At 37.7% G+C, this 27,177-nt stretch overlaps 1 protein-coding gene across 2 annotated transcripts in view; it reads left to right on the plus strand.

Moving 5' to 3' along the window:
- DMXL2 (Dmx like 2) overlaps nt 1–27,177 on the plus strand; it is a 179,364-nt gene that overhangs the window by 88,915 nt on the left and 63,272 nt on the right. For both annotated transcript variants that reach the window (XR_002734719.2, XM_023227160.2), the window contains exons 14-16: nt 14,285–14,374; nt 16,880–16,997; nt 24,501–24,620. Coding sequence is in view for 1 of the 2 variants with exons in the window: in XM_023227160.2 (XP_023082928.2) it covers nt 14,285–14,374; nt 16,880–16,997; nt 24,501–24,620 (328 nt within the window). In the remaining variant the exon portion in view is untranslated. The remainder of the gene's footprint in view (nt 1–14,284; nt 14,375–16,879; nt 16,998–24,500; nt 24,621–27,177) is intronic.

Consider the following 27,177-nt stretch of genomic DNA (forward strand, 5'->3'; position numbering starts at 1 on the left):
TACTGTAACTCTGTAGTATAATTTGAAGTCAGATAATATGATTCTTCCAGTTTTGTTCTTTTTGCTTAGGATAGCTGTGGCTATTCTGGGTCTTTTGTGGTTCCATATAAATTTTAGATCTTTTAAAAATTTCTATAAAGAGTATCAGTGGTGTTTTATAGGGATTGCATTGAATCTGTAGATTGCTTTGGGTAGTATGGACATTTTAACAATATCAGTTCCTCCAATCCATGAACATGGAATATCTTTCCATTTTTTTGTCCTCTTCAATTTCTTTCTTCAGTGTTTTACAGTTTTCATTATAGAGATCTTTCACTTCTTTGGTGAATTCCTAGGTTCTTAATTTTATGTGTGGCTATTGTAAATGAGATTACTTTTTTTTTTTTTTGAGGCGGAGTCTCTGTCACCCAGGCTGGAGTGCAGTGGCGTGATCTCAGCTTATTGCACCTCCACCTCCCGGGTTCAAGTGATTCTCCTGCCTCAGCTTCCGGAGTAGCTGGGACTACAGGCATGTGCCACCATGCCCGGCTAATTTTTCTTTTTCTTTTTCTTTTTAGTAGAGACAGGGTTTCATTGTGTTAGCCAGGATGGTCTTGATCTCCTGACGTCGTGATCCGCCCACCTCAGCCTCCCAGAGTGCTGGGATTACAGGCGTGAGCCACTGCACCCAGCCGAGATTACTTTTTCAAAATTTCTTTTTTAGATTTTTTGCTGTTGGCCTATAGAAATGCTACTGATATTTGTATGTCGATTGATATCCTGCAACTTTACTGAATTTATCAGTTCTAATGGTTTTTGGTGGAGTCTTCAGGTGTTTCCAAATGTAAGATCATGCCGTCTGCCAACAAGGATAATTTGACTTCTTCCTTTCCAATTTGGATGCCTTTTATATATCTTTCTTTTGTCTGACTGCCTGAGCTGGCACTTTCAGCACTATGTTGAACAACAGTGGTGAAAGTGAGCATCCTTGTGTTCTAGATTTTAGAGGAAAGGCTTTCAGTTGTTCCCCATTCAGCATACTAGCTGTGGGTCTGTGGTGTATGGCTTTTATTATGTTGAGGTATGTTCCTTCTACACCCAGATTTTTTTAGAGTTTTCATCATGAAGGGGTGTTGAATTTTATCATGCTTTTTTAGCATCAATTGATATGATCATATAGTTTTTGTCCTTCATTCTGTTGATGAAATGTATCACACTGATTGATTTGTATATGTTGAACCCTCTATCCCTGTTATGATAAATGATCTTTTAATCTTTTTAACCATATTGTTGAATTTGCTTTGGTAGTGTTTTGTTTAGGATTTTTGCATCAGTATTCATCAGAGTTATCAACCTGTGTTCTTTTTTTGATGTGTCTTTGTTTGGTTTTGGTATCAAGGTAATACTGGCCTCATAGAATGAATTTGAAAGTATCCCTTCTTTCTCTGTTTTTCAGAATAATTTGAGTGGGGTTGGTATTCGTTCTTTTTTATATGTTTGGTAGCATTCAGAGCAAAACCATTGGGTCCTGGGCTTTTCTTTACTTAGAGACTGTTTATTATGGCTTTGATCTGTTACTTGTTTTACTGATCTATTCAGGTTTTGGATTTCTTTTGTGGTTCAGTCTTGATAGGTTGTTTGTGTCTAGAAATTTGTCCATTTCTTGTAGATTTTCCAATTTATTGGCATATAGTTGCTCATAGTAGCCACTGTTGATCCTTTGAATTTCTTGGGCATCAGTTGTAATATCCCTTTTTTCATCTCTGATTTTATTTATTTGGGTCTTCTTTGTCTTTTTCTTAGTCTGGGAAAAAGTTTGTCAATTTTATTTTATCTTTTCATAAAACTAACTTTTTGTTTTGTTGATCTTTGTATGGTTTTCTTTTCTTTTTTTTTTTTTTTTGAGACTGAGTCTCGCTCTGTCGCCCAAGCTGGAGTGCAGTGGCCAGATCTCAGCTCACTGCAAGCTCCGCCTCCCGGGTTTATGCCATTCTCCTGCCTCAGCCTCCCAGGTAGCTGGGACTACAGGCGCCCGCCACCTCGCCTGGCTAGTTTTTTGTATTTTTTAGTAGAGACGGGGTTTCACCGTGTTAGCGAGGATGGTCTCGATCTCCTGACCTCGTGATCCGCCCGTCTCGGCCTCCCAAAGTGCTGGGATTACAGGCTTGAGCCACCGTGCCCGGCCCTTTGTATGGTTTTCTTTGTTTCAGTTTCATTTATTTATGCTCTGATCTTTATTATTTCTTTTCCTTTACCAATTTTGGGTTTGGTATGCTCTTGCTTTTCTAGTTCTTTAAGATTCATCATTATGTTGTTTATTTGAAGTCTTCCTTGTTTTTTGATGTAGGCACTTACAGCTACAAACTTCCCTCTTTTAATACTGCTTTGGCAGTATCCCATAGATTTTGGTATGTCATGTTTTCATTATCATTTGTTTCAAGACATTTTTCAATTTTCTTTTGAATTTCTTCATTGACTCGGTTGTCATTCAGGAGCATATTGTTCAATTTCCATATGTTCATATAGTTTCCAAAATTTCTTGTTATTGATTTCTAGTTTTATTCCAATGTGGTCAGAGAAGATACTTGATATTATTTCATTTTTTAAAATGTTTTAAGACTTGTTTTGTGACCTAATGTATGGTCTGTCCTTGAGAATGATCCATGTGCTGTGGAAAAGAATGTATATTCTGTAGCTGTTGGATGAAATGTTCTGTATCTATTAGGTCCCTTTTTTTGGTAGTACATATTAAGTCTGATGTTTCTTTGTTGATTTTTCTGTCTAGAAGATACGTCCAATTCTGAGTGATGTCAAAGTTTCCAGCTATGATAGTATTGGGGTCTATCTCTTTCTGTAGCTCTAATATTTGCTTGATATATCTGGGTGTTCCAGTGTTGGGTGCATATACATTTAGAATTGTTATATCCTCTTGCTGAATTGACCCCCTCAATATATAGTGACCTTCTTTGTCTCTTCTTACAGTTTTTGTTTTGAAAACTATTTTGTTTGATACATAGTATCAGACATATAATGATACTGATATCAGTATCTTTTCCCATCCCTTTGTTTTCAGCCTATGTGCATCATTAAGTGTGAAGTGTGTTTTTTGCAGGCCACAGATTATTGAATCTTGTTTACCCACTCAGCTGCTATATGTCTTTTGATTGGAGAATTTAGTCCATTTAGTCCAAGTGATTAATAGGTATGGACTTACTCCTGCCATTGGTTATTTGTTTCTGGTTGTTTTGTGGTCTTCCTTATTTCCTTCCTGTGTTTCTTTTAGTGAAGGTGATTTTTGCTGGTGATATGATTTAGTTTTTTGCTTTTTATTTTTGGTATATTCACTGTATGTTTTCTAATTTGAGGTTATCACAAAGCTTGCAAATATTATCTTACAACCCATTATTTTAAGCTAATTATGACTTAACACTGTTTGCATAAATAAACAAGCCTAAAGAAAACTAGTTAAAGGCTCTACTCCTTAACTTTGTCCTGCTACAACTTTTTGTTATTACTGTTTATATCTTTTTGTACTGTCTGTATCTTGAAAAGTTGTAGTTATTATTTTTGATTGATTCATCATTTAGTCTTTCTATTTAAGATCAGTTTACACACCACTGTTACAGTGTAATAATATTCTGTGTTTTTCTGTGTACTTACTATTACCAGTGAGTTTTGTACCTTCAGATGACTTCTTATTGCTCATTAATGTCCTCTTTTTTTCTGATTTAAGTACTCCTGTAGCATTTCTTGTGTGACAGGTCTGGTGTTGATGAAATCCCTGTTTTTGTCTGTCTGGAAAAGTTTTTATTTCTCCTTCATGTTTGAAGGGTATTTTTACTAGATACACTATTCTGGGGTAATTTTTTTTTTCTTTTCAGCACTTGAAATATGTCATGCCTTTCTCACCTGGCCTATAAGTTTTTCACTGAAAATTCTGTTGCCAAACATACTGGAGCTCCATTGTATGTTGTTTCTTTTCTCTTGCTGCTTTTGGGATCCTTTCTTTATTGCCTTTGGGAGTTTCCTTATTAAAACCCTTGAGGTAGTCTTCTTTGGGTTAAATCTGCTTGGTGTTCTATAGCCTTCTTGTACTTGGATATTGATATCTTTCTGTAGGCTTGGGAATTTCTCTGTTACTATCCCTTTGAATAAATTGATATCTTTCTGTAGGCTTGGGAATTTCCCCATTAGTATCGCTTTCTACCCCTACCTCTTTCTTTACCTCCTCTTTAAGGTCAATGACTCTTAGATTTGTCCTTTTGAGGTTATTTTCTGGATCCTGTAGATGTGCTTCATTGTTTTTTATTCATTTTTCTTTTGTCTCCTCTGTGTGTTTTCAAATAGCCTGTTTTCAAACTCACAAATTCTTTCTTCTGCTTTATCAATTCTGCTAATAAAAGACTCTGATGCATTCTTCAGTATGCCAGTTGCATTGTTGAGCTCCAGAATTCCTGCTTGATTGTTTTCAGTTATTTAAATTTCTTTGTTAAATTTATCTGATAGAATTCTGAATTTGTTGTCTGTGCTATCTTGAATTTCTTTGAGTTTCCTCAAAACAGCTATTTCGAATTCTCTGTCTGGAGGTCACATATCTCTGTTTCTCCAGGATTGGTGTCTGGTACCTTATTTGGTTCATTTGGTGAAGTCATGTTTTCCTGAATTATCTTAATACTTGTAGATGTTCTTTGGTGCATGGACATTAAGGAGTTAGGTATTTGTTATAGTCTTCACAGTCTGAGCTTACTTGTATCTGTCCTTCTTAGGAAGGCTTTCCAGGTATTTAAAAGGACTTGGGTGTTGTGATCTAAGCCGTATATGCTTTGGGGGTGCCCGAAGCCCAGTTATGCTATGGTTCTTGCAGACTCTTAGAGGTACTGCCTTGATGGTCTTGGACAAGATCTGGAAGAATTCTCAGGGTTACCAGGCAGAGACTCTTGTTCTCTTCCCTTACTGTATTCCAAACAAACTCAGTCTCTCTCTCTCTCTCTGTCTCTCTCTCTCTCCCTCTCTCCCTTGCCCCCTGTCTGTCCCCACCCCTCTCTCTCTCCCCCCCCATCTCTCACCTCTCTCTCCTTCTCTCTCTTTCTCTTTCTGTCTCTCTTTTCTGAGCCACCTAGAGATGGGAGTGGAGTGACACATGCACCCCTGTGGCCATCACCTCTAGCACTGTGCTGGGTCATGCCTGAAGCCTGCACAGCACTGGTTCTTGCCCAAAGCCAGCTGTAATCACTCCCCAGCTACTGCCTATGTTCTCTCAAAGCCCTGGGGCTCCTGCAGTGTGCAGGTAGCAAAGTCAGCCAGGCCTGTGTCCTTCCCTTTAGGGTGATGAGTTCCCCCATGCACTGGGCTGGTCTAGAAGTACCATCTGGGAGGTAGGGAGCAGAGTCAATAACCTTAGAAGTCTACCTGGTGTTCTATTGTACCGTGGCTGAGCTGGTACTCAAACCACAAGACACAGTCCTTCCCACCCTTCTCTCCCCTTTCCAAAGGCAGATTAACCTTACCCTGTGGCCACCATGACCTCAGGCCTACAGGGAGTACTTCCAGACTACTACCAATGTTTTCTTAAGGACCAAGGGCTCTTTGGTTAGCTTGTGGTAAATGCTGCCTGGTCTGAGACTCACCATTTCAGGGCATTGGGCTCCCTTCTGGCCCACAGAAGATCCAGAAATGTTGTCTAAGAGCCAAGTCCTAGAATTGGGGACTCCAAGAGCCTGCTTGGTGCTCTGCTCCCTTGTGGCCAAGCTGGTACCTAAGATGCAAGACAAAGTTCCCTTTAGTTTCGCCTCTACTTCTCTCCAATTTTAGTATATGTGCTGTCGAAGTGAGCACGTTGCCCCTGCTTTTCTCAAGCAAGAGTCTTGCCCTGTAGCTACCATAGCTGGGAATGTGCTGAGTCTCACCTCAAGCCAGCCAGTCTCAGAGTCTCATCCAAGACCCTCATCATAGTACCTGGATATTGCTGCTGGTTATTCAGGGCCCAAAGGCTCTTCAGTTAGCAGGTGCTGAATCCTGCCAGGGGTCTTTCCCTTCATGGCAGTGGGTTCCTTTCTGGCCCAGGGTATGTCTAAAAATGTCATGTGGGAGATAGGGCCTGGAAAGGGAGCCTCATGACTCTGACTAGTGCCTTATCCTGCTGTGGCTGAGCTGGTATCCAAGAGGCAAAACAAAATCCTCCCCACTCTTCTGTCCCCTCTCCTCAAGCAGAAGGAAGGAGTCTCTTTGGAGCCGTGAGCTGTACAGCCTGGGGGTTAGGGAAGGGATGATGCTGGCACTTTTTTAGCCATCCTGCCTGGTGTCTCAGTAGGTTGCATGCCTCCCAGGCCCACTGTCTTTGGCCCAGTTCAGCACTAGGACTCATCTAGGAGTTGCAGACCTTGTGGCCTAGACTGCCTTTCAAGTTTATTTAAGGCCCCAGAGCACCTTGAGCCTTGTGGTGGCAAGGCTTTTGGGGAATCAAGCTCAGACAGATGGGATCAGCGATTCCCCTCTGGGTAGGGCTCCCTCCATGGGCGAGTGTCAGCTGGGTTTGGTCTGGTTTCTCTTTCTGCTATATAACAAGGCAGCACTGACTTCAGTGCTCACACTTGCTTGCTCTTCCTTTCCCCAGGACACAGAAACTCAGCACCTTGCCGCTGCTGCAGGGTATGGGGGAAGGGTGGTGTTGGTGATTCAAGAGTGTTTTTCCTACCTCTTCTGTGCCTCTTTCAGTGATAATGAAGTTAAAACTGGGTACTGTGAGTGCTTACCTGGTTTTTGGTTCTTATGAAGGTATTTTTTTTCATGTAGTGGTTAAATTGGTGTTTTTGCTGGGGGGACAATTGGTGGAGCCTTCTATTCTGCCATCTTCCTCTTCTCCTGCCTCCAGCTGTTGGGTTATTTGTAGATATTCTTTATAAAGTTGAGGAAGTTCTCTAGGTTTGTTAATTTTCTTGATATTTTAAAAGAATCAGCTTGTCGTTTAATTGAGCTCTTTGTTTCTGTAATGTTTTCATTTTTATTTTCATTGATTTTTGCTCTTTATTGCTTCCTTCCTTCTGCTTGCTTTGGGCTTTTCTTTTTTTTTGGTTCTTTTTTTTCTAGATTTATGAGACAGGAGCTTAGCTTAATGATTTTAATTTTTTAAAAAATTTTCTAAGGTGTACATTTAGTGCCTACAAATTTTTCTCTCAGCACTGCTTTAATATTTTTATATGTAGCATTTTTATTTTCATTTAGTTCAAGATATGTTTTGATTTCCCTTGAGAACTTCTCTTTGACCCTCGATTAGTTAGAAGTGTATGATTTAGCATCCAAGTGTCCTGTTAATAATTTCCAGTTTGATTCCGTCAGAGTAGAAAAATGTACTGTATGATTTCAGTCCTTTTTAGTTTGTTGAAGTTTGTTTCATGGCCCAGGACCTGGTCTATTTTAGTACAAGTACCACTCACTAGCACTTAAAACAATGTGTATTTTCTTGTTGTTGGGTAGAGTGTTCTATAAATGTTAGTTAATCTTGTTTTGATTGATGGTGTTGTTGATTGATGGTGTTCTTCTGTATCTTTACTGATTTTCTCCCCATTCGTTCTATCAAGTCTTGAGAGCGAGGTATTGCAGTCTCCAACTATAATTGTGAATTTGTCTGTTTCTCCTTTTACTCCTGTAAGTTTTTGCTTCACATAGTTTTCAACACTGTTCTTTGGTGTATATACATTTAGTTCAAATTCAAGGTGTTGGCAAGGCCATGCTCTTTCCGATATTCAAGGGGAGGATCCTTCCTTGCCTCTTCCTAAATTGCTCCTGGCAGTCCTTTGTGTTCTTTGGCTTGTAGCTGCATCACTGCGGTCTGCCTCTGTCTTCACATGGCCTTCTTCCATCTGAGAGTCTCTGTGTATCCTTTTTTTGTAAGGACACCAGTCATTAGATATTGCACCTGCTGTAATCCAGTATGACCTTTTCTTAAACTAGTTATGTCTGCAAGACCCTACTTCCAAACCAAGGTTACATTCCGAGATGCAGAGTGGACATGAATTTTGGGAGGATACTATGTAACCCAGTACTCTGATAAACTTTCTTTTCTCATCAGTTATATTTGTAGTTGCATAGTCAGGAACTTTCAAAGTCTCTTGAGCCTCCAGACTTCCTTGAGCCATTTTGACTTTGAGACCCCCATACTATAAGGCATTCTGAGATTTTTTAACCTTTCTAAAATATCGGCTATAGAGTCTTGCCCTTATTTTCAATCTTAAAGTCTTAAGATGATGTGACTACTTTCTGTAACATTTCCATTGTTTCTGCTCATCGTTTTGATTTTCTTAATACAATAGCAGTTCACCTACTTACTTCTATTAATTCTGAGGCAAAATGTAGCAAGAAGTTGTCACATACTTTCCTATTCCTCAAATGAGATTTTTAGTAGATGCCAAGTGAAGGCTAGCTTTTTAAAAATTTTGTAACAGATACTTGAAAGCTATAAATATTGTTCTGTAGATAGAGGGGTAGATTTAGGGAGCACAAGAAGGGAAATACAGTGATTAATTTGCAGGGTAGAGTAGAATTGGTAGGTACCGGCAGCATGAAGATAGCAGATAGGAAGGAGTATGTTGAGGTCAACTAAGCTTGTGGTAAAACAAACCTGATCAAAAGTGGGATTTCATAGTCTAGGAAAGGAGAGGAGCAGAGCTTAGTAGTTGCTTGAATATGGATATGAAAACAGAGGATTCTAAGGTTTCTAGTTTGTGACAGTTGTTCCAGTAGCTATGGCAAGATCGTTTTGAGGTATTAACAATGACTTAAATTTTGGACACATTGAATGTAAGGTGACCTTGGTTTTAGTTTCCTAAGTTTGGTTTGTTTGTTTGTTTGTTTATTTTTTGAGACAGAGTCTTGCTCTGTTGCCCAGGCTGGAGTGCAGTGGCATGATCTTGGCTCACTGCAACCTCTGCCTCCCGGGATCAAGCGATTCTTGTGCCTCAGCCTCCTGAGTAGCTGGGACTACAGGCATGTACCACCATGCCTGGCTAATTTTTATATTTTTAGTAGATACGGGGTTCCACCATATTGGCCAGGCTGGTCTTGAACTCCAGACCTCAAGTGATCTGGCCGCCTCGGCCTCCCAAGTGCTGGGATTATAGGCGTGAACCACCGTGCCCAGCCCCTAAGTTTGGTTTAGATACCTGTTTTACAGGCAATTGGAGATATTCCTAATGTTTCACATTAGGTACCAGTGCACATTTGGGATTTATTATTACAAAGACAGTACTTGAAGTCATTAGATCTCTAAAGGCATTAGTAATAGTTAATGTTCATAAATGTGACTGCCAGTCATCAAGAAGAGAGTTATGTTTAGCAAGCTATTCATGAAGACAGGGATTAAGCTTTTATTTTAAAATTCCATTTAAAATATCAAAGATACAGTTGTTTTGGTGCCTAAAAATAAGCTTTTGATTATCTTCACCCAGTGATGCTAGATTGGTGAGATCCATTCATTCAGGTATTTAGTGAGTACCTACTAAGGTATTCTACAAATAAATAAGGGAGAAGTTGTGTTGAAAGATAGGGTGGTATAGTGTGTGCTGCTATTAGTAAAAACAAGCTTTTAAAGTAGGAATGATCTAAAGTGTAATTTGTTTTCACTCAGTAATTTATTTACTCAATCTTTAATTTTTATTGAGGACTCACTGTGCATAACCTATAGTACATGGAAGAATAAATATGCATATTGTACCAGGTGCTAATAGTATTAAAATGAATAGAAGTAGTCCCTACTTTCAAGGATCTTGTATCTATAGAGTCATATAAATACGTACATATAGTATTAATAAGTGATAAATTAGAAGAAAAGGCTGATTTCAGGATGTAAAATTCATTTAATTGGCCTCCACTTAAGCCAGCTCATTGGATTCAATGATGCTGTCCGTTCCCTCTATAAAATATAGGATGGATGCTCATAGGGAATAGTATACCAGGCTTTGTTGATTCCACAAGTTGACTTGTAACCTTAACAATAATAATAGCTGGGAAAGTTACTTAACATGAAAAAAAAGTGCTGCTGCTGCTGCTGCTGGCAAACTTTTATCTAGTGATTATTGTATGTCAGGCTCTCTTCTAAATGCTTTACATATATTAACTCACTTAACCTTCCTGCTAACCTTAAGAAAAATGTAATATTACTGTCCATACTTTAGAGGTAAGGACACTGAAGCATAGAGAAACGTAATTACTTGTCCCAGTTTAGTCAGCCAGCAACGGTAGAATCAGAATTTGAACCTAGGCAGCCTAGCTCTAGAGACCAAGCTCTTGCAACTACGTTGACTGTCTCTCAAGAGCCAGCTGTGTTTATTTTCAACCTTGTATATGTCAAGTTGCACAGATTAGTGTCATTCTATAACTTAATTATTATATAAATTGATGAAATGTGAGTATAAAAATGTGAATGTTTTTATAAAAACAACAAATGCTTTGGAAGCAATTTTGCTAAAAATCATTCTTTAATTAGGCATGGTCAAAACAACTGTAAAAGATTCAGGAGGAAAATGTTTAAGAAAAACTGCACTCAAAGTGCTTTGTAGGTGTCTTTATGTTTTTACTCCCATTTATGTATTTATGTATTTATGTATTTATTTATTTATTTATTTATTTTGAGTCCAAATGTTGCTCTGTTGTCCAGGCTGGAGTGCAGTGGCACAGTCTCGGCTCACTGCAACCTCTGCCTCCTGGGTTCAAACGATACTTCTGCGTCAGCCTCCCACATAGCTGGGATTACAGGTGTGCACTGCCATGCCTGACTAATTTTTGTATTTTTTGTAGATATGGGGTTTTCACCATGTTGGCCAGGCTGGTTTCGAACTTTTGACCTCAGGTGATTCACCCAGCTCGGCCTCCCAAAGTGCTGGGATTACAGGCATGAGCCACCGTGTCCAGTCTATTTCCATTTAAAGAACTGAAAAATACAGCCAAGGCCTTACAGGGGTGGCATACGCAAGAAAGACCTGTAATTCCCATTAGCAAGCCCATACTCCAAGGTCTTACTCAACACCAAAATATCAGTTATTTATTTATGTTTATGTTTAAAATAAAACAAAATGTTTAAAGTATACATATTATTTTAAAAATGATTCTCTGGGTTATCTGACCTTGCTGAGTGATTTATCCTCTTTCTGTCCAATGCTGTCAGATAAGATGGCTTTTCCTATAGTTAGAAGCAATTCTTAATCCAGATTGTGGTGGTCAGGAAAGAATTTCTGGTGGAGATATCTGAGATGAGACTTACTGAATGGGTAAGACGTGAAAGTGAAGGAGGAAAAGGATATTTCAGGTAGAGATAACAGCAACTAAAAATGCACAGAGGTATAAGAGTATGCATAGTAAGCTCTAGTTTATTACAGCCATAGCATAGAATGTGAATGGCTGCTGGAAATAGCTGAGACTGGATAGGAAGTTAGAGGTTAGAGTGTGAAAAAATTTATATTGCTTTCCTTTATGATTTTGCTCTGCTTTCTCAAAGTCTTCTCATCACAGGAGTTAGAATTATGCCCTTAAAATGTAATTCAGGGCTGTGCACGGTGGCTCATGCCTGTAATCCCAGCACTTTGGGAGGCCGAGGCGGGTGGATCACCTGAGGTCAAGAGTTCGAGACCAGCCTGGCCAACATGGTGAAACCCTGTCTCTACCAAAAATATAGAAATTAGCCAGGTGTGGTGGCGTGCACCTGTAGTCCCAGCTACTCGGGAGGCTAAGACAGGAGAATCACTTGAACTCGGGAGGCGGAGGTTGCAGTGAGCTGAGACTATGCCATTGCATTTCAGCCTGGGCAACAAGAGTGAAACTCCGTCTGAAAAAAAAAAAAGAAAGAGACTTTGTCAAAACCAGATAAGCAAAGAAGGAGATTTTGAAAATATTATTAATGTGTGTGTTTCCATTAAAGCCAGAAAAATGAAACTATAATTAGTCAAATTTCTGGTATAAATAAATTTAAACTTAAAGTAATACGTGAGTTTTAATGCTCCTACTTTTCAACTTTTAGCATTTTTCAGCTACTTTAATGTTCCGGAAAAATGTTAACTACAGCCAGGCGCAGTGGTATGCCTGTAATCCCAGTGCTTTGGGAGACTGAGGTGGAAGGATTGCTTGAGGCCAAGAGTTTGAGACAAGCCTGAGCAACATAGTGAGACCCTGTCTCTACAAACAAATTTAAAAATTTGTCAGGCATGGTTGTGTGCATCTGTAGTCCTAGTTACTTGGGAGGCTAAGGTAGAAGGACCACTTGAGCCTGGAAATTGGAGGCCAGTAGAGCAAAAAAGAAAAGAAAAATATTAACCATTAAAAAAAAATATCAAAACACGTATGTGCAGTTTTGATGCACATTAATGGCATCAATATGGCTCATTAAGATACTATTGGGTTCTGTATGTAAATGTTTGATATTTTGCTCATTATGGATTGTTTACATTAATTTTGATTTTAAAAGTATTGCATTAAAATATTATTTTTCTTGATTATTGAATTTTTGAGCACTCTTTTAAATTTTGCACCCTGGGTGAATGCTTCACTTCATTCTAATTTCCAGTACTGTCTTCCACTATAAAATGAGTTCCTTGTTGGGGGTGATGTTGAGTGAGATTCTGTAGAGTTCTGGAATTCTGTAGTGTAGTGTTCAGAAAGTCTGTTAATTATAGTACTAGCAGAGAGTTGTGGGCAGGGAAAGCAGATCCTTAGCTGGAATACATATCTATTCCTGTGAGGGGATCTCAACCGTGGCTGCACATTGGCAGCACCTCAATCTGTAGGTGGGACCTAAGCATCATTGATTGTTAAAGCTCTCCAGGTGATTCATTGTGCAGCCAAGATTGAGAACAAGTGATCTACAGCAGTACTACTTAAACTTTAGTATACACATGAATCCTATGTAAGTCTCGTTAAAACACAGATGTCTTAGTTTCAGGGAGTAAGTATGCATTCATAAAAAACTTCCTGTCACTGCTGGTCCATTGACTACACTTTGAGTAGCAAAGCTCTGTTGTATGCTACAAAAATTTCACTATTTTCACCTCACCAACTATAGGCCACAGTTGAGTCCAGATTTCAATGAACAGACCCAGCAGACTGTTAACACCATTTCTTTTTCTTTTCTTTTCTTTCTTTTTTTTTTGATGGAGTCTTACCCTGTCGCCCAGGCTAGAGTGCAGTGGCACAATCTCGGCTCACTGCAACCTCCGCCTCCCAGGTTCAGGAGGTGATTCTCCTGCCTCAGCCTCCTGAATAGCTGGGATTATAGGTGCCCTCCATCACTCCCCACTAATTTTTATATTTTTAATAGAGAGGGGTTTCACCATGTTGGCCAGGGTGGTCTCTAACTCCTGACCTCAGGTGATCCACCTGCCTTGGCCTCTCAAAGTGCTGGGATTACAGGCGTGAGCCACCGCGCCTGGCCCTGTTAACACCATTTCTAAATGTCTGAGCTAACACTTTAAATCATAAATCTTGGGTGAACATACCCATATCAATAAATTCAGCCATACCTAACTACATATTTTTTTTCTTTTGATCTAATAACCCTAGAATCCATTTTCTTAGATGCTGTCCTACTGATACAAATAAAGTTTCTACAACTCCAGTATATATGCTGTTTTCTCCCCTATTTTGAACTTATATCTAGGTGAAGCTAGCCTCTAACTCCTCTTATTGGCCTTTTTGAGGTAGTGAAAAGTAGTAAAGGTGGGTGCTGAGGAGAATGGGCATTTCTTTCTGAGGCAACTGTTTCAGATGAAATTACTGAAAGGTTTTTATGCAAGAGAAAGTTGGTTGGAACATAGGTGAGGAGGACTATTCTTTTTAGCAGAAAGTTTTGGGGCTTTGGGGTTCCAAAGTTAGGCTTCATGTGTTAGTTCCTACATCTTTATCCCAAGACACAATCCCACTTCTTCTCAACCATTGCCCTTACCTTCAGTCTGGCAGGGTTGTACTTTTAAATGTCATTGCACGTCTGCAGACCACTCAGGCATTGGGCCAGATCTTTAGCCATGTCTGTCTTGGGCTTTAAGGTTGCAGAAATGGAGAAGATATGATGCCTTTAAGTTATATGCTATTTTTGTAAACACTATAGAGTTTTCTCTCTGCTTAGTTAACTTTAGAGTTAACAAGAGAATGTGTATAGAAAGTTGAAATATTTCTTTGAATATATCACATTCCATTGTCAATCAGTGACTATTTAGAGGGAGTCAGTGTCCAAGATACTGTATCCTATTATGTCCAAGATACTGTATCATATTGACAGTAGATTATAAGTTGTTGACCATTAACATTTTGTGTTTTTTATTTACAGAAACTTATTGGAGAAGTGTTTAATATTGTGAGCCAACAGTCTACTGCTCGACCTGGCTGCATTATTGAACTTGATGCAATAACCAACCAAGTAAAAACATGCTTGTGAATTGGTGATATTATATACTTTATCCCATGATGTTTTATGTGTATATGATATATGTCATTCTCAGAATAATTTTCTTGTTTGTTATTAAATGCAGACAACTTCAGTTGATTCCCATAGTGAAAATCTACTAATGATTTAGGGATTATTTTTCTCCTTGGGAAACCAAGAACCATATATTCTCACTTATAAAGTGGGAGCTAAGCTATGAGTATGCAAAGGCATACAGAGCGATATAATGGACTAAGAGACTCAGAAGCGGGAGGGTGGAAATGGAACTAGGGATTTAAAAAACTGCATGTTAGGTACAGTGTACACTACGTGAGTGATGGGTACACTAAAATCTCAGAATTCACTACTATATAGTTTATCCATGTAACAAAAAAACCACTTGTACCCCAAAAGCTATTTAAATAAAAAATTTTTAAAAAGGAATTATTCTTCTCCAGTTGAATTGTATTTGTAGCAAAGGAAATTTGATTCAGTTGGAGAAACCATGACCCTGATCTTGAAATGCTGAGAGAAAATACAGTGCAGCTGCACAGAGGATCGGGTTGTGGTTTCTCATTTTATATTATTACTCTTTTCAATTCAGTAGAGGGTAACCTCAGCTTCAGAGTGTTTGCCTTGTTAGGCCCCATGTTGAGTACTTTTATGAGGTCCTTTAAAATGCAGATGAAAGTCAGATCAAAGTGAACATATACTTTTTAATCACAGGTCCTTTGTGTAGTCAGTATTCCTCCCTAGCTACTAGCTAGGAAATAAGGAGAACCCTTCTCCCTACAGAGAGATGTAAAACCCATTTTAGCCCTCAGGATATTTGTTTCTTTAGGACTATGTTTATGTATTAAGGGATAGAACTAACATTCATTCCAAATGTGAAAAGGTTTAGTTTGGTAAGGAAGCTACCAGTAGTTTTAAACAAGGAAATGAAGAAAGAGCCAACTGTAGTTAAAAGCAAGTATAGAATTATGTCATAAATTTTCTTTGGTGTTTTGCACTTTCTATTGGGGAAAATGTAGTCATTTCTGCTAATATAGATAAAATACATCATCTCTTGATAGCAGAACTGGGGCTGCCAGACCCATATTGCTAATACCTCCTGGGAAATGCTTTTTAATCCCCAGTGCCCCACCTTTCTTCAGATTCAGCCTGTGATTTCTTTTTTCTACTCCATAGGGATGTAGAAGCGTGGGTTAGCTTCCTTCCTATAGATGTTAATTTTTAATGGATTGGATGTTAAATTCATCCCCTACTTTAGCCTCTGCACTGATTATGATGGGATATTAATATAGCCTGCTCTCACAAAGCAGTCTTTTTACTTCATATTTGCTCAACATTTTCTCCCCTGTTCCTTGTGGCTATTTTTAACAGAAGGCCTGGCAAACTATAAGCAATAATGAATGACAAAGTTTAAAATTCTTTCTAGGTTTGTTCCCAGTATGTTGTATGATTTCTATATCCATAAAGGTATCACCCTTATCTTTACTTTCATTTATTCTTTGTCCCTTGGGGAGGTGACCTCCTAGACAATGAATGTGAAGAGATTTTTAATGTTTCTACCTATAGAAACACAAAATACCCTATAACTTTCATAAAATTGTGTGGCCCAACCAAATATTATAATCCTTTTATTTCTTTCTATTATGTAAAGAGGCAGGCTTTCCTTTATAATATTATTGACTCCTCATCAAATGCCAAGATAATCATAGCTACTTCCCTTTCTTTAAATCTCTGGGGGAGCCATCTGATTGTCTTAATACACTTCCAAAATAAGCTTTCGTTTGGATGTAGCCTTTCCTTGAACTTTGGTTCACGTTAAGGTTCTAAGTAGCCATTCGTGACAGTCTTAAAACGTGGTCATGGAGCATAGCAGTTGACAGTGATGTTTCATCCATCCTTTGAGGGGTTCTAGTTAGTTATGTGTGAGTTTAGTTCTCTAGAGATGTATTATCCTGCTGGCTGTTACAGGATCCCTCGTAATTCCCACTAGACAGAGCTATTGGGGTACTTTGAGGAGCTTTCTGGGTTTTGTTTTGTTTTTTGGTTCTCCGGTGGAATTGAAAAAACTACAAGTTGTGTAGTAGTCTAGTGTGTCTTACATAGTTAGTACAGCCCTCCCCAGTCAGTTGTGAATCTGATGCTTTCAGGCTCAAAGTGGTGAAGGTTGCTTAACTGCTCTTTAAATTTGGGTTTTTGTAGCTTCTTTTTTGTTTTTGTTTTTTTGAGAAGCAAACCTGTTGATTTGTTTCTACTAGAGTTCTTCTATTCTGCTATTGGCTGTGACATCTTTGAAAGTAATTTTTCTCTGACCAGGATCGTTTTAATGATTTTTTTCTGTTACTTTTTTTCTTTCTAATTAGTAGTAGGTAAAGAATAGAAATTGTTAGATACATTTCTTCTGCATTAGCATTGGGGAGGTGATGGATGGGAGATGGGAGACAGGGAATTTCAAAGATAAAACCTCTTCATTTTTTTTCATATTTGTAGTGTGGCTCAAATACACAGTTGCTTCATGTGTTTCAAGAAGACTTCATTATAGGATATAAACCACATAAAGAAGATATGGAGAAAAAGGAAACAGAAATATTTTTTCAGCCATCACAAGGTACTTTAAAAAAATAGCCTGCATTTGTTTACCTTCATGCTAACAAAAAGATCTCTAAGCTTTCATTGTGTATGGATCTTCAAAAGTTATCACTCTCATAATTTTTGACAGATACACCAGTTAGTTCTGTCAAAATTGCTTGCTTGTAGATGAAGAGGGCATGTGGGTGAACATTACATTTTGCAAGACAGTTCATCGGTGATACAGACTTTTGCCAAGAAATGGTGTCTATGAACCTTAATTTGTTTTAAAAAGTAAGTTTAATTATTCAACTCTATAAGTAAATTATTTTGATTGGTAGTTCCATTTGGTATCTCAAGAAAACAGTTAATTTTATTATAGGTTTTAAAAAATTACCAGTAAATTGCTTTAGACCAATGATGAATATAAGATATAAGGTATCATGTTGTGTGGGACAGTAGAAACCTCATGAAAATAGTGAATGCAAGGTACCATCTCACAGTTTTCCCCTTTGAAGTGTGGTATTTTTTCCTTTTTGTGAAAGTAAGTAGTTTAACCCTTTCTAAAACAAACAATATGATGTTTAGTTTAAGCTTTATAAATTAGCTTAAAATGTTACCTTCAGATGTTAAACTATATTTAAGTTTTTTAAATTGGCAAATAAAATTGTGTGTGTGTGTGTATATATATATATATATATATAACTTCATAATTATAAAACAAACATGTTCTATTTGAAAAGCCATGTCTTTAAGAATTAAGTGTCTGTGGTGAATATTTAGTTTACAAAGGGTTTTCAGATAATTAATTTCATTTGGTTACAAATTGTGAATATCCAGATGGACATATTTAATTTTCTTAGTGTAGTTTTCATCACAAAATTATGTATAGCATCTAAGGGAACTGTTTCTATGTAATTTGTGCAGATAATTTCCTTTGCTTTAGTGGAAAATCAGATTGAGGTCCTGTATTCTAAGAAGCTTAGCTCAAACATGTTTTCACTCGCCAGACTAGTAACTTGTTTTTCTTTCATATATCTTTCTTCATACACAAAACTTTTCTTATTTATGATTATTCAATTATGTTCAGTTTTATTTCACTATCATTATAACAGCAGTACTTCTTTACAGATTTAAAATTTACTTTTCTGTAGTATCTTACCTTTGCCTGGGTTAATCTTTTTAATATGGTTTCCAACAAATGTAGCTGCCATTTATCACGTTACTTCTAACAGGAAAGATATGCCAACTTACCAGAATTCAATGCTTATATAAAGTTGGTACTTTTCTTTATAATATTTTAATTGACTTGCATTAAAAATTTGCTTTATTTCTCACTTTTGATATTTGTTATGCCACTGCTAAATCAGGCCAAAAGATTTCCTCAGTGCTTTCTTGGTTTTCCTTTAGTTTTTGTGTGAAGTTTCTCTTTCTTCCTGATTTTATAGCTGTGTTCTTAAAGGACTTGTATAGGTTTCTCTTCTTTTCTGCCTCTGCTTTATTTTGTACTTTCTAAGTTTTAATTAAAAGTTTATTACTCTCTTAGTTAAGAAAAATGCCAAAAACAGACAAAATTAGAGTTCATAATTAAGTGAACCTCCATATTCTATAATGTAGGTTAAAGATTTTATCACACTTGTTTTGTTTACACAATTTTTCTTTCCTTTCCCCCCCTGAATTTTTTTTTTTCCCCCGAGACAGAGTCTTGCTCTGTTGCCCAGGCTGGAGTGCAGTGGTGTCATCTCAGCTTACTGTAACCTCCACCTCCCAGGTTCAAGCAATTCTCCTGCCTCAGCCTCCCAAGTTGCTGGGATTACGGGCATGTGCCACCACACCTGGCTAATTTTTTTGTATTATTACTAGAGTCGGAGTTTTACCCTGTTGGCCAGGTTGGTCTTGAACTCCTGACCTCAAGTGATCAGCCCGCCTTGGCTCCCAAAGTGCTGGGATTACAGGTGTGAGCCACCGCGCCTGGCCCTCCTGAAATATTTTAAAGTAAATCCACCTGCAGTGTTGTTTCACTTCCATATGCATTTCTAAAAATAACTCCCTTACATATTTGCTATTATCAAATTGATAAAATAATAAAATTCCTCAGAATCATGCAATAACTACTCCCATTTTTCATTGAATTGTCAAAAAGTTGAGGTTTTTGTTTATGTGTTTTTGTTTGAATCTATATCCAAAAAAGGTTTACATACTGTGTTTTCACTGTCTATTAAGAAGAGTATTTTAATCTAAAGTGATACCTTATATATACCCGCATTATGCCACTGACTTGTTTTAGAGCAAGTTTTTTTTTAAATTATTTTTTTATTATGCTTTAAGTTCTAGAATACATGGGCAGAATGTGCAGGTTTGTTATATAGGTAAACACGTGCCGTGGTGGTTTGCTGTACCCATCAACCCATCATCTACATTAGGTATTTCTCCTAATGCTATCCCTTCCTTAGGTCCCCCACCCCCCGACAGGCCCCGGTGTGTGATGTTCCCTTCCTTGTGTCCATATGTTCTCATTGTTCAACTCCCACTTATGAGTGAGAACATGCAGTGTTTGGTTTTCTGTTCCTGTGTTACTTTGCTGAGAATGATGGTTTCTAGCTTCATCCATGTCCCTTCAAAGGACATGAACTCATCCTTTTTTATGGCTGCATAGTGTTCCATGGTGTATATGTGCCACATTTTCTTTTTTTTTTTGGAGACGGAGTCTCGCGCTGTTGCCCAGGCTGGAGTGCAGTGGCCAGATTTCAGCTCACTGCAAGCTCCACCTCCCGGGTTCACGCCATTCTCCTGCCTCAGCCTCCTGAGTAGCTGGGACTACAGGCGCCCGCCACCTCACCCCGCTAGTTTTTTGTATTTTTTAGTAGAGACGGGGTTTCGCGTGTTAGCCAGGATGGTCTCAATCTGCTGACCTCGTGATCGCCCGTCTCGGCCTCCCAAAGTGCTGGGATTACAGGCTTGAGCCACCGCGCCTGGCCCACATTTTCTTTATCCAGTCTATCATTGATGGTCATTTGGGTTGGGTCCAAGTCTTTGCTATTGTGAACAGTGCCGCAGTAAACATACATGTGCATGTGTCTTTATAGTAGAATGATTTATAATCCTTTGGGTATATACCCACTAATGGGATGGCTGGGCCAAATGGTATTTCTGGTTCTAGATCCTTGAGGGATTGCCACACTGTCTTCCACAATGGTTGAACTAATTTATACTCCCGCCAACAATGTAAAAGCGTTCCTATTTCTCCACATCCTCTCCAGCATCTGTTGTTTCCTGACTTTTTAGTGATTGCCATCCTAACTGACGTGAGATGGTATCTCATTGTGGTTTTGATTTGCATTTCTTTAATGACCAGTGATGATGAGCATTTTTTCATATGTTTGTTGGCCGCATAAGTGTCTTCTTTTGAGAAGTGTCTGTTCATATTCTTTGCCCACTTTTTGATGGGGTTGTTTTTTTCTTGTAAATTTGTTTAAGTTCCTTATAGATTCTGGATATTAGCCCTTTGTCAGGTGGATAGATTGCAAAAATTTTCTCCCATTCTGTAGGTTGCCTGTTTACTCTGATGATAGTTTCTTTTGCTGTGCAGAAGCTCTTTAGTTTTTTGTTGCCATTGCTTTTGGTGTTGTAGTCATGAAGTCTTTGTCCATGCCTATGTCCTAAATGATATTGCCTAGGTTTTCTTCTAGGGTTTTTATAGTTTTAGGTATAATGTTTAAGTCTTCAATCCATCTTGAGTTAATTTTTGTATAAGGTGTAAGGAAGGGGTCCAGTTTCAGTTTTCTGCATATGGCAAGTCAGTTTTCCCAACACCATTTATTAAGTAGGGAATCCTTTCCCCGTTGCTTGTTTTTGTCAGGTTTGTCAAAGATCAGATAGTGGTAGATGTGTGGTGTTATTTCTGAGGCCTCTATTCTGTTCCATTGGTCTATATATCTGTTTTGGTACCAGTAGCATGCTGTTTTGGTTACTGTAGCCTTGCAGTATAGTTTGAAGTCAGGTGGCATAATGCCTCCAGCTTTGTTCTTTTTGCTTAGGATTGTCTTGGCTATGTGAGCTCGTTTTTGGTTCCATATGAAATTTAAAGTGTTTTTTTTTTCTAATTCTGTGAGGAAAGTCAATGGTATCTTGATGGGGATAGCATTGAATCTATAAATTACTTCGGGCAGTATGGCCATTTTCACGATATTGATTTTTCTTATCCATGAGCATGGTACGTTCTCCCATTTGTTTATGTCCTCTTTTATTTCACTGAGCAGTGGTTTGTAGTTCTCCTTGAAGAGGTCCTTCACATCCCTTGTAAGTTGGATTCCTAGGTATTTTATTCTCATTGTAGCAATTGTGAATGGGAGTCACTCATGATTTGGCTCTCTGTTTATCTGTTATTGGTGTGTAGGAATGCTTGTGATTGTTGCACATTGATTTTGTATCCTGAGACTGCTGAAGTTGCTTCTCAGCTTAAGGAGATTTTGGGCTGAGACGTTTGGGTTTTCTAAATATACAATCATGTCATCTGCAAACAGAGACAATTTGACTTCTTCTCTTCCTATTTGAATACCCTTTATTGCTTTCTCTTGCCTGACTGCCCTGGCCAGAACTTTCAATACCATATTGAATAGGAGTGGTGAGATAGGGCATCCTGGTCTTGTGCTGGTTTTCAAAGGGAATACTTCCAGCTTTTGCCTATTCAGTATGATATTGGCTGTGGGTTTGTCATAAATAGCTCTTATTATTTTGAGATAAGTTTCATTAATACCTAGTTTATTGAGAGGCTTTAGAATGAGGGGCTGTTGAGTTTTATCAAAGGCCATTTCTGTATCTGTTGAGATAATTATGTGGTTTTTGTTATTGGTTCTGTTTACATGATGGAGTACATTTATTGATTTGCATAGGTTGAACCAGCCTTGCATCCCAGGGATGAAGCCAACTTGATCGTGGTGGATAAGCTTTTTGATGTGCTGCTGGATTTGGTTTGCCAGTATTCTATTGAGGATTTTCACATCCATGTTCATCAGGGATATTGGCCTGAAATTTTCTTTTTTTGTTGTGTCTCTGCCAGGTTTTGTTATCAGGATGATGCTGGCCATATAAAATGAGTTAGAGAGGATTCCCTCTTTTTCTATTGATTGGAATAGTTTCAGAAGGAATGGTACCAGCTCATCTTTGTACCTCTGGTAGAATTTGGCTGTGAATCTGTCTGGTCCTGGGCTTTTCTTGGTTGATAGGCTATTAATTATTGCCTTTCAGAACTTGTTATTGGTCTATTTGGGGATTTCACTCCTTCCTGGTTTAGTCTTGGGAGGGTTTATATGTCTAGGAATTTATCCATTTCTTCTAGATTTTCTCGTTTATTTGCGTAGAGGTATTTATAGTATTCTCTGATGGTAGTTTGTATTTCTGTGGGATCAGTGGTGATATCCCCTTTATCATTTTTTATTGTGTCTGTTTTATTCTTCTCTTTTTTTTTCTTCATTAGTTTGGCTAGCAGTCTATCTATTTTGTTAATCTTTTCAAAAAACCAGCTCCTGGATTCATTGATTTTTCAAAGGGTTTTTTTGTGTCTCTATCTCCTTTAGTTTTAGGGCAAGTTTTTTTTTTTTTTTTTTTTAAAGGAGTTTCTCTGACTACTTACTTGTGATGTTGTTTAAACTTTTTCTTGTCTACTATATTTCCTGTAAAGTGCAAGTTAGCTCTATAGACTTGATTAGATCTGGGTTCAACATTCTAGGTGATGCAGTACTTCATATGTATCATACTAGAAAAAAAATAATATTCAGATATCTCTTTTAGTCATATTAAGAGTCAGAAGATTCAATTGGTGGTGTCATTATAGTTTGACAGCAGTCTTTATCTCATGGCTTCTTCCTTTGAATATTATTGATCTTACACTAGTTCGTTAAGGATTGAAAAATTATGATATTCCAATTTTATCAGTTCTTATTTATTTATCAGCTGGAAAACATCTGTAAAGAAAAGCATTTCTTTATCTACTGGGGCTATTGGATTACTTTGAAAAACAGTTCTTTTTGGAAAGGGTTTAAATGCTTAATTCTTTCCATTTAATTGACAGTTTCAAAATGAGGAGTCTGTGCGCTGGTTGTCTCCAGCTACTACTGGTGAATTTGTTGTTGTTGTTGTTTGGATTTCTTTGTCTTTTAAGTATCAATATGAACTCATTTTAAGAAAACTCTTTAATGAACAATAATATACATACGAGAAGTACTCATCTAACTCAACGGATTTTTATGTATGTAGGATATTTCAATCAGTTGCAGTCATTTTTTAAATGCCTATATAGTCCTATATTAGGCTAGTAAATACCATTTGAAGTAGGTCCTGAGTCCTTTTGACATAACTTCATTATTGTAATAGTTTACTTTCTTTCAGGCACAAGATTTTCCTGGGTTTATCTTGTAGCTGTTCTTTGCAAGAATGGAATCATCCTTCCAAACTGTTCCTTTTTAAAAAATTATTATTATAATTTAAGTTCTGGGATACATGTGCAGAACATGCAGGTTTGTTACATAGGTATACACGTGCTGTGGTGGTTTGCTGCACCCGTCAACCCGTCATCTACATTAGGTGTTTCTCCGAATGCTCTCCCCTCCCTAGCTCCCTACTCCTCGACAGGCCCCGATATGTTATGTTCCCCTCCCTGTGTCCGTGTGTTCTCATTGTTCAACTCCCACTTATGAGTGAGAACATGCAGTGCCAAACTGTTTCTTTTAATGGAAATGGTTAGAGGCCAGAATTTTACCTCTAGCAGCGCTCATTGCCAGTAAGTTGTCATTATGAGTTTTCATTATTAAGGAAAGCTTTTATTATCCTGCATAGATGTCATTTTCAGTTATGAAGACTTTAATTGTCAACAGGGAAAATTATATATACAAGTAATGTCTTTTCTTTAAAAAATGTGTGAAATTGCTACAAAATTTCTTCTTTACCCTACCACTACTCCTTCTCCCACAACTTAAGTTTTTTTTAATGCTGTTTTCATACAAGAAAGGTTGAATATTTTATTATTTCCTTTTAATTGCCAGTTCTCTAAATAAGGAGTAAGTGCCCTAGTTACTCCAGGGGCATCCTGTGAGGCCGGCTTGAGCTTTTGTATGCTCAGCACCCCGCTTACTTCCTTTCTCTCCTCCTTCCATTCCTCCTTCCATTCTGCTGCTGCTGTCCTTTCCTTTCCTTTCTTTTTTATGTAGCCTCTTTTGGTATTTGTGTGAACTCCTAGTTTGTAATAGGATAAATATGTTTTAACAAATTGTATTCAGTTTTATTCTTTGATGCTCAAAGTGTCCCCTCTTTGACCAGTAGGTATCCTTTCATATTAGCTTTTGTGTACTTTTGACATAACTTCATTAGTCCTTGATAGCTATCTAATTTTTGGCACAAAAATTATATAAAACTCCTCCTAAAGGTCTTTCTTGCCTTTTCTTCCCAACTTCCGTGCATATCAAGAGGTGGTGGTAGCTTTTAAAAAGTGTTTTTTTAACCCTATAAAAACATGCTAATTTAAATATCCTTTTCCTTTGAATAATAGGATACCGCCCACCACCATTTTCAGAAAAGTTCTTTCTAGTAGTAATTGAGAAGGACAGCAGTAATAACTCTATTCTGCATATGTGGCATCTTCATCTTAAATCTGTACAAGCATGTTTAGGTAAGTAATTATAGTTTCATACAGAGATGATACATAATAAATTCATTTTATGGAATATGCTTTACTTTGGTTAATTCTATAAAATGAAGTTCCAGTAAACTGTAAATTGAGTTGCTGAATTATGTCTCTTCTAAACTTTTAATTACAAGGTCATAAATCATTAATGAAACTGGTTAATCCTAAAAACTAGCCTATGGGCACATTAGACATATTGAAAAAAAAAAAAGCTTGGTTAATTTTTTTCAGTGAATATTTATTGAGTGCACATTATGACTGTTCTAGATGTCCATAGAACTAATATTGTACTTTTTTGTTAATACACATTCCCATCCAATACACTGTACATCATCAGCTTTATCATCATTAAAAGAAGCAGAATTGGCCGGGCATGGTGGCTCATGCCTGTAATCCCAGCACTTTGGGAGGCTGAGGCGGGCAGATCATCAGGTCAGGAGATCAAGACCATCCTGGCTAACATGGTGAAACCCCATCTCTACTAAAAATACAAAAAATTAGCCAGGCGTGATGGCGGGCACCTGTAGTCCCAGCTTACTCAGGAGGCTGAAGCAGGAGGATGGTGCGAACCTGGAAGGTGGAGGTTGCAGTGAGCTGAGATGGTGCCACTGCACTCCAGCCTGAGCGACAGAGCAAGATTCCGTTTCAAAAAAAAAAAAAAAAGCAGAATTACTGTTTGATAAAATATGATTGAGTGCCTGAGGCTTATAAGCAGAACTGTTTTTGTAGAACATTAAGAAATACAGGTTGGGCATGGTGGCTCATGCCTATAATCCCAGCACTTTGGGAGGCTAAGGCAGGATGATCGCTTGAGCCCAGGAATTCAAGATCAGCCTGGGCAATATAGTGAGACTTCATCTCTACAAAAAAATAAAAAATTAGTCAAGTGTGGTGGCGTGTGCCTATACTTGGGAGGCTGAGATGGGAGGATTGCTCGAGCCCTGGAGGCAGAGGCTGCAATAAGCCAAGACTGCACCACTATACTCCAGCCTAGGTGACAAAGTGAGACCCTGTCTCAAAAAAAAAAAAAAAAAAAAAAGAAATGCAATTGTGATTAAAAAATTATTTCAGCCATTCTTTTGCTGTACACATTTAGATTAATCTCTAAACAAATTGGGAAATCTGTAGTATGAAGCAAAGAAATTTATCATAGTTTTTTTTTAAAAACAAACTTATACTTTTTGAGAGATAATTGTTAAAATGAAGAACTGCATGGATAGCCATAACACATTGAATCTGCTTTAAACTGTTAACTCAAAATATTTGAGTTGTAGTATTTTATTATTTCTTGTAATTATATTAGTTGATTTTATACAACTTCTTATACAACATTTAATACAGTGAAAGAATAATTTGTACTTTTTTGTTCACATGTGTTATACATTATCACATAACTTTGTAGGTAGCAGTTCTAACTGGGGCATGAATTGGCATTAGAAAAGCCAAATTATTTGACAGAAACTTTACCTTCACCTGGTTGAGCCTAATCTTCTTGAGGCACCAGGTATTTAAAAATTCTTTCAAAGCCTTTGGAGTTAATTTTTTGCATTATATGTTGTTTGATAGAAATGCAAGAGAAGGGATCTAAAACCAGTTAATCAGGAAGAGAGTCACCCAGCAGAGAATATAGTAATTTCTAGAATTTGGCACAGAGATAGGAGTGACTCTAAAGAGTTTTACAGAGGTAGTAACAGATCCTTGTGGGAGGACAGAAACCATGTGATTTTGTTTGTCCCCACTGTTTATGAGGTGTGTGTTTCACTAAAGCCAGGGTTAGAGTTGAGTTGCTTGCCTACACTGTTTGTGACAGCAGTAGGTCACAGACAATGAGATTACAGTAGAGGCAAATAATGTACTCTTCTTAGCTGTGATAGAAAGCATCCATCTTTTTGTTCTAATCTTTGCTGCAGATTTAACAGTGTATCCTGCCATTCACATTTAATGCTTAAATTTACCACAGTAGTAAATATCCTGTTAGAGGATAAATAATTGGTTTAAATTTTGTTAGAAAAGGGAACATGTTGAGTGCCTTCTGGGTGCCAGGTGCTGAGATTGGTGCTTTATATATGTGAGATAGATATTATACCCAGTTTACTAATGGAGTAAGGGTAAGTAACTTGACCAAGACCCATTATATAGTTTGTCACAGAACCAAATTTCAAAATTAGGCTTTGGTAACTCTAAAGTCTTTGCTTTTTTTTTTTCCTGCTCTTATTTTCTTTCTTAGCATGAGATATATGTTAGAAAATAGCATGCTTTACAGGAAGAGAAATGATGTAGTTTTAACCTTACTTTGCTGGTGAAAAAGTAGCCAGAGATGGTGAAGTGCCTGGCCTAAGGAAACACATCTCATTAGTGATAGAGCCAGGAGTGGGACTCCTGTATTCTGACTATGGATTCAAGTTTGTAGTCTTATTTCATTTTACAAAAAAATGTTTTCGTATTTCTTTCTTAGTGGCCTACCAGTATAAGATAGATTGACAGGTTTAACAGAAACAAAAGAGGATTGATTATTATTTATTAGATATTCTGGTGCTCCTTG

This window comes from Piliocolobus tephrosceles, chromosome 6, assembly GCF_002776525.5.
Source record: "Piliocolobus tephrosceles isolate RC106 chromosome 6, ASM277652v3, whole genome shotgun sequence".
Taxonomy (NCBI): domain Eukaryota; kingdom Metazoa; phylum Chordata; class Mammalia; order Primates; family Cercopithecidae; genus Piliocolobus; species Piliocolobus tephrosceles.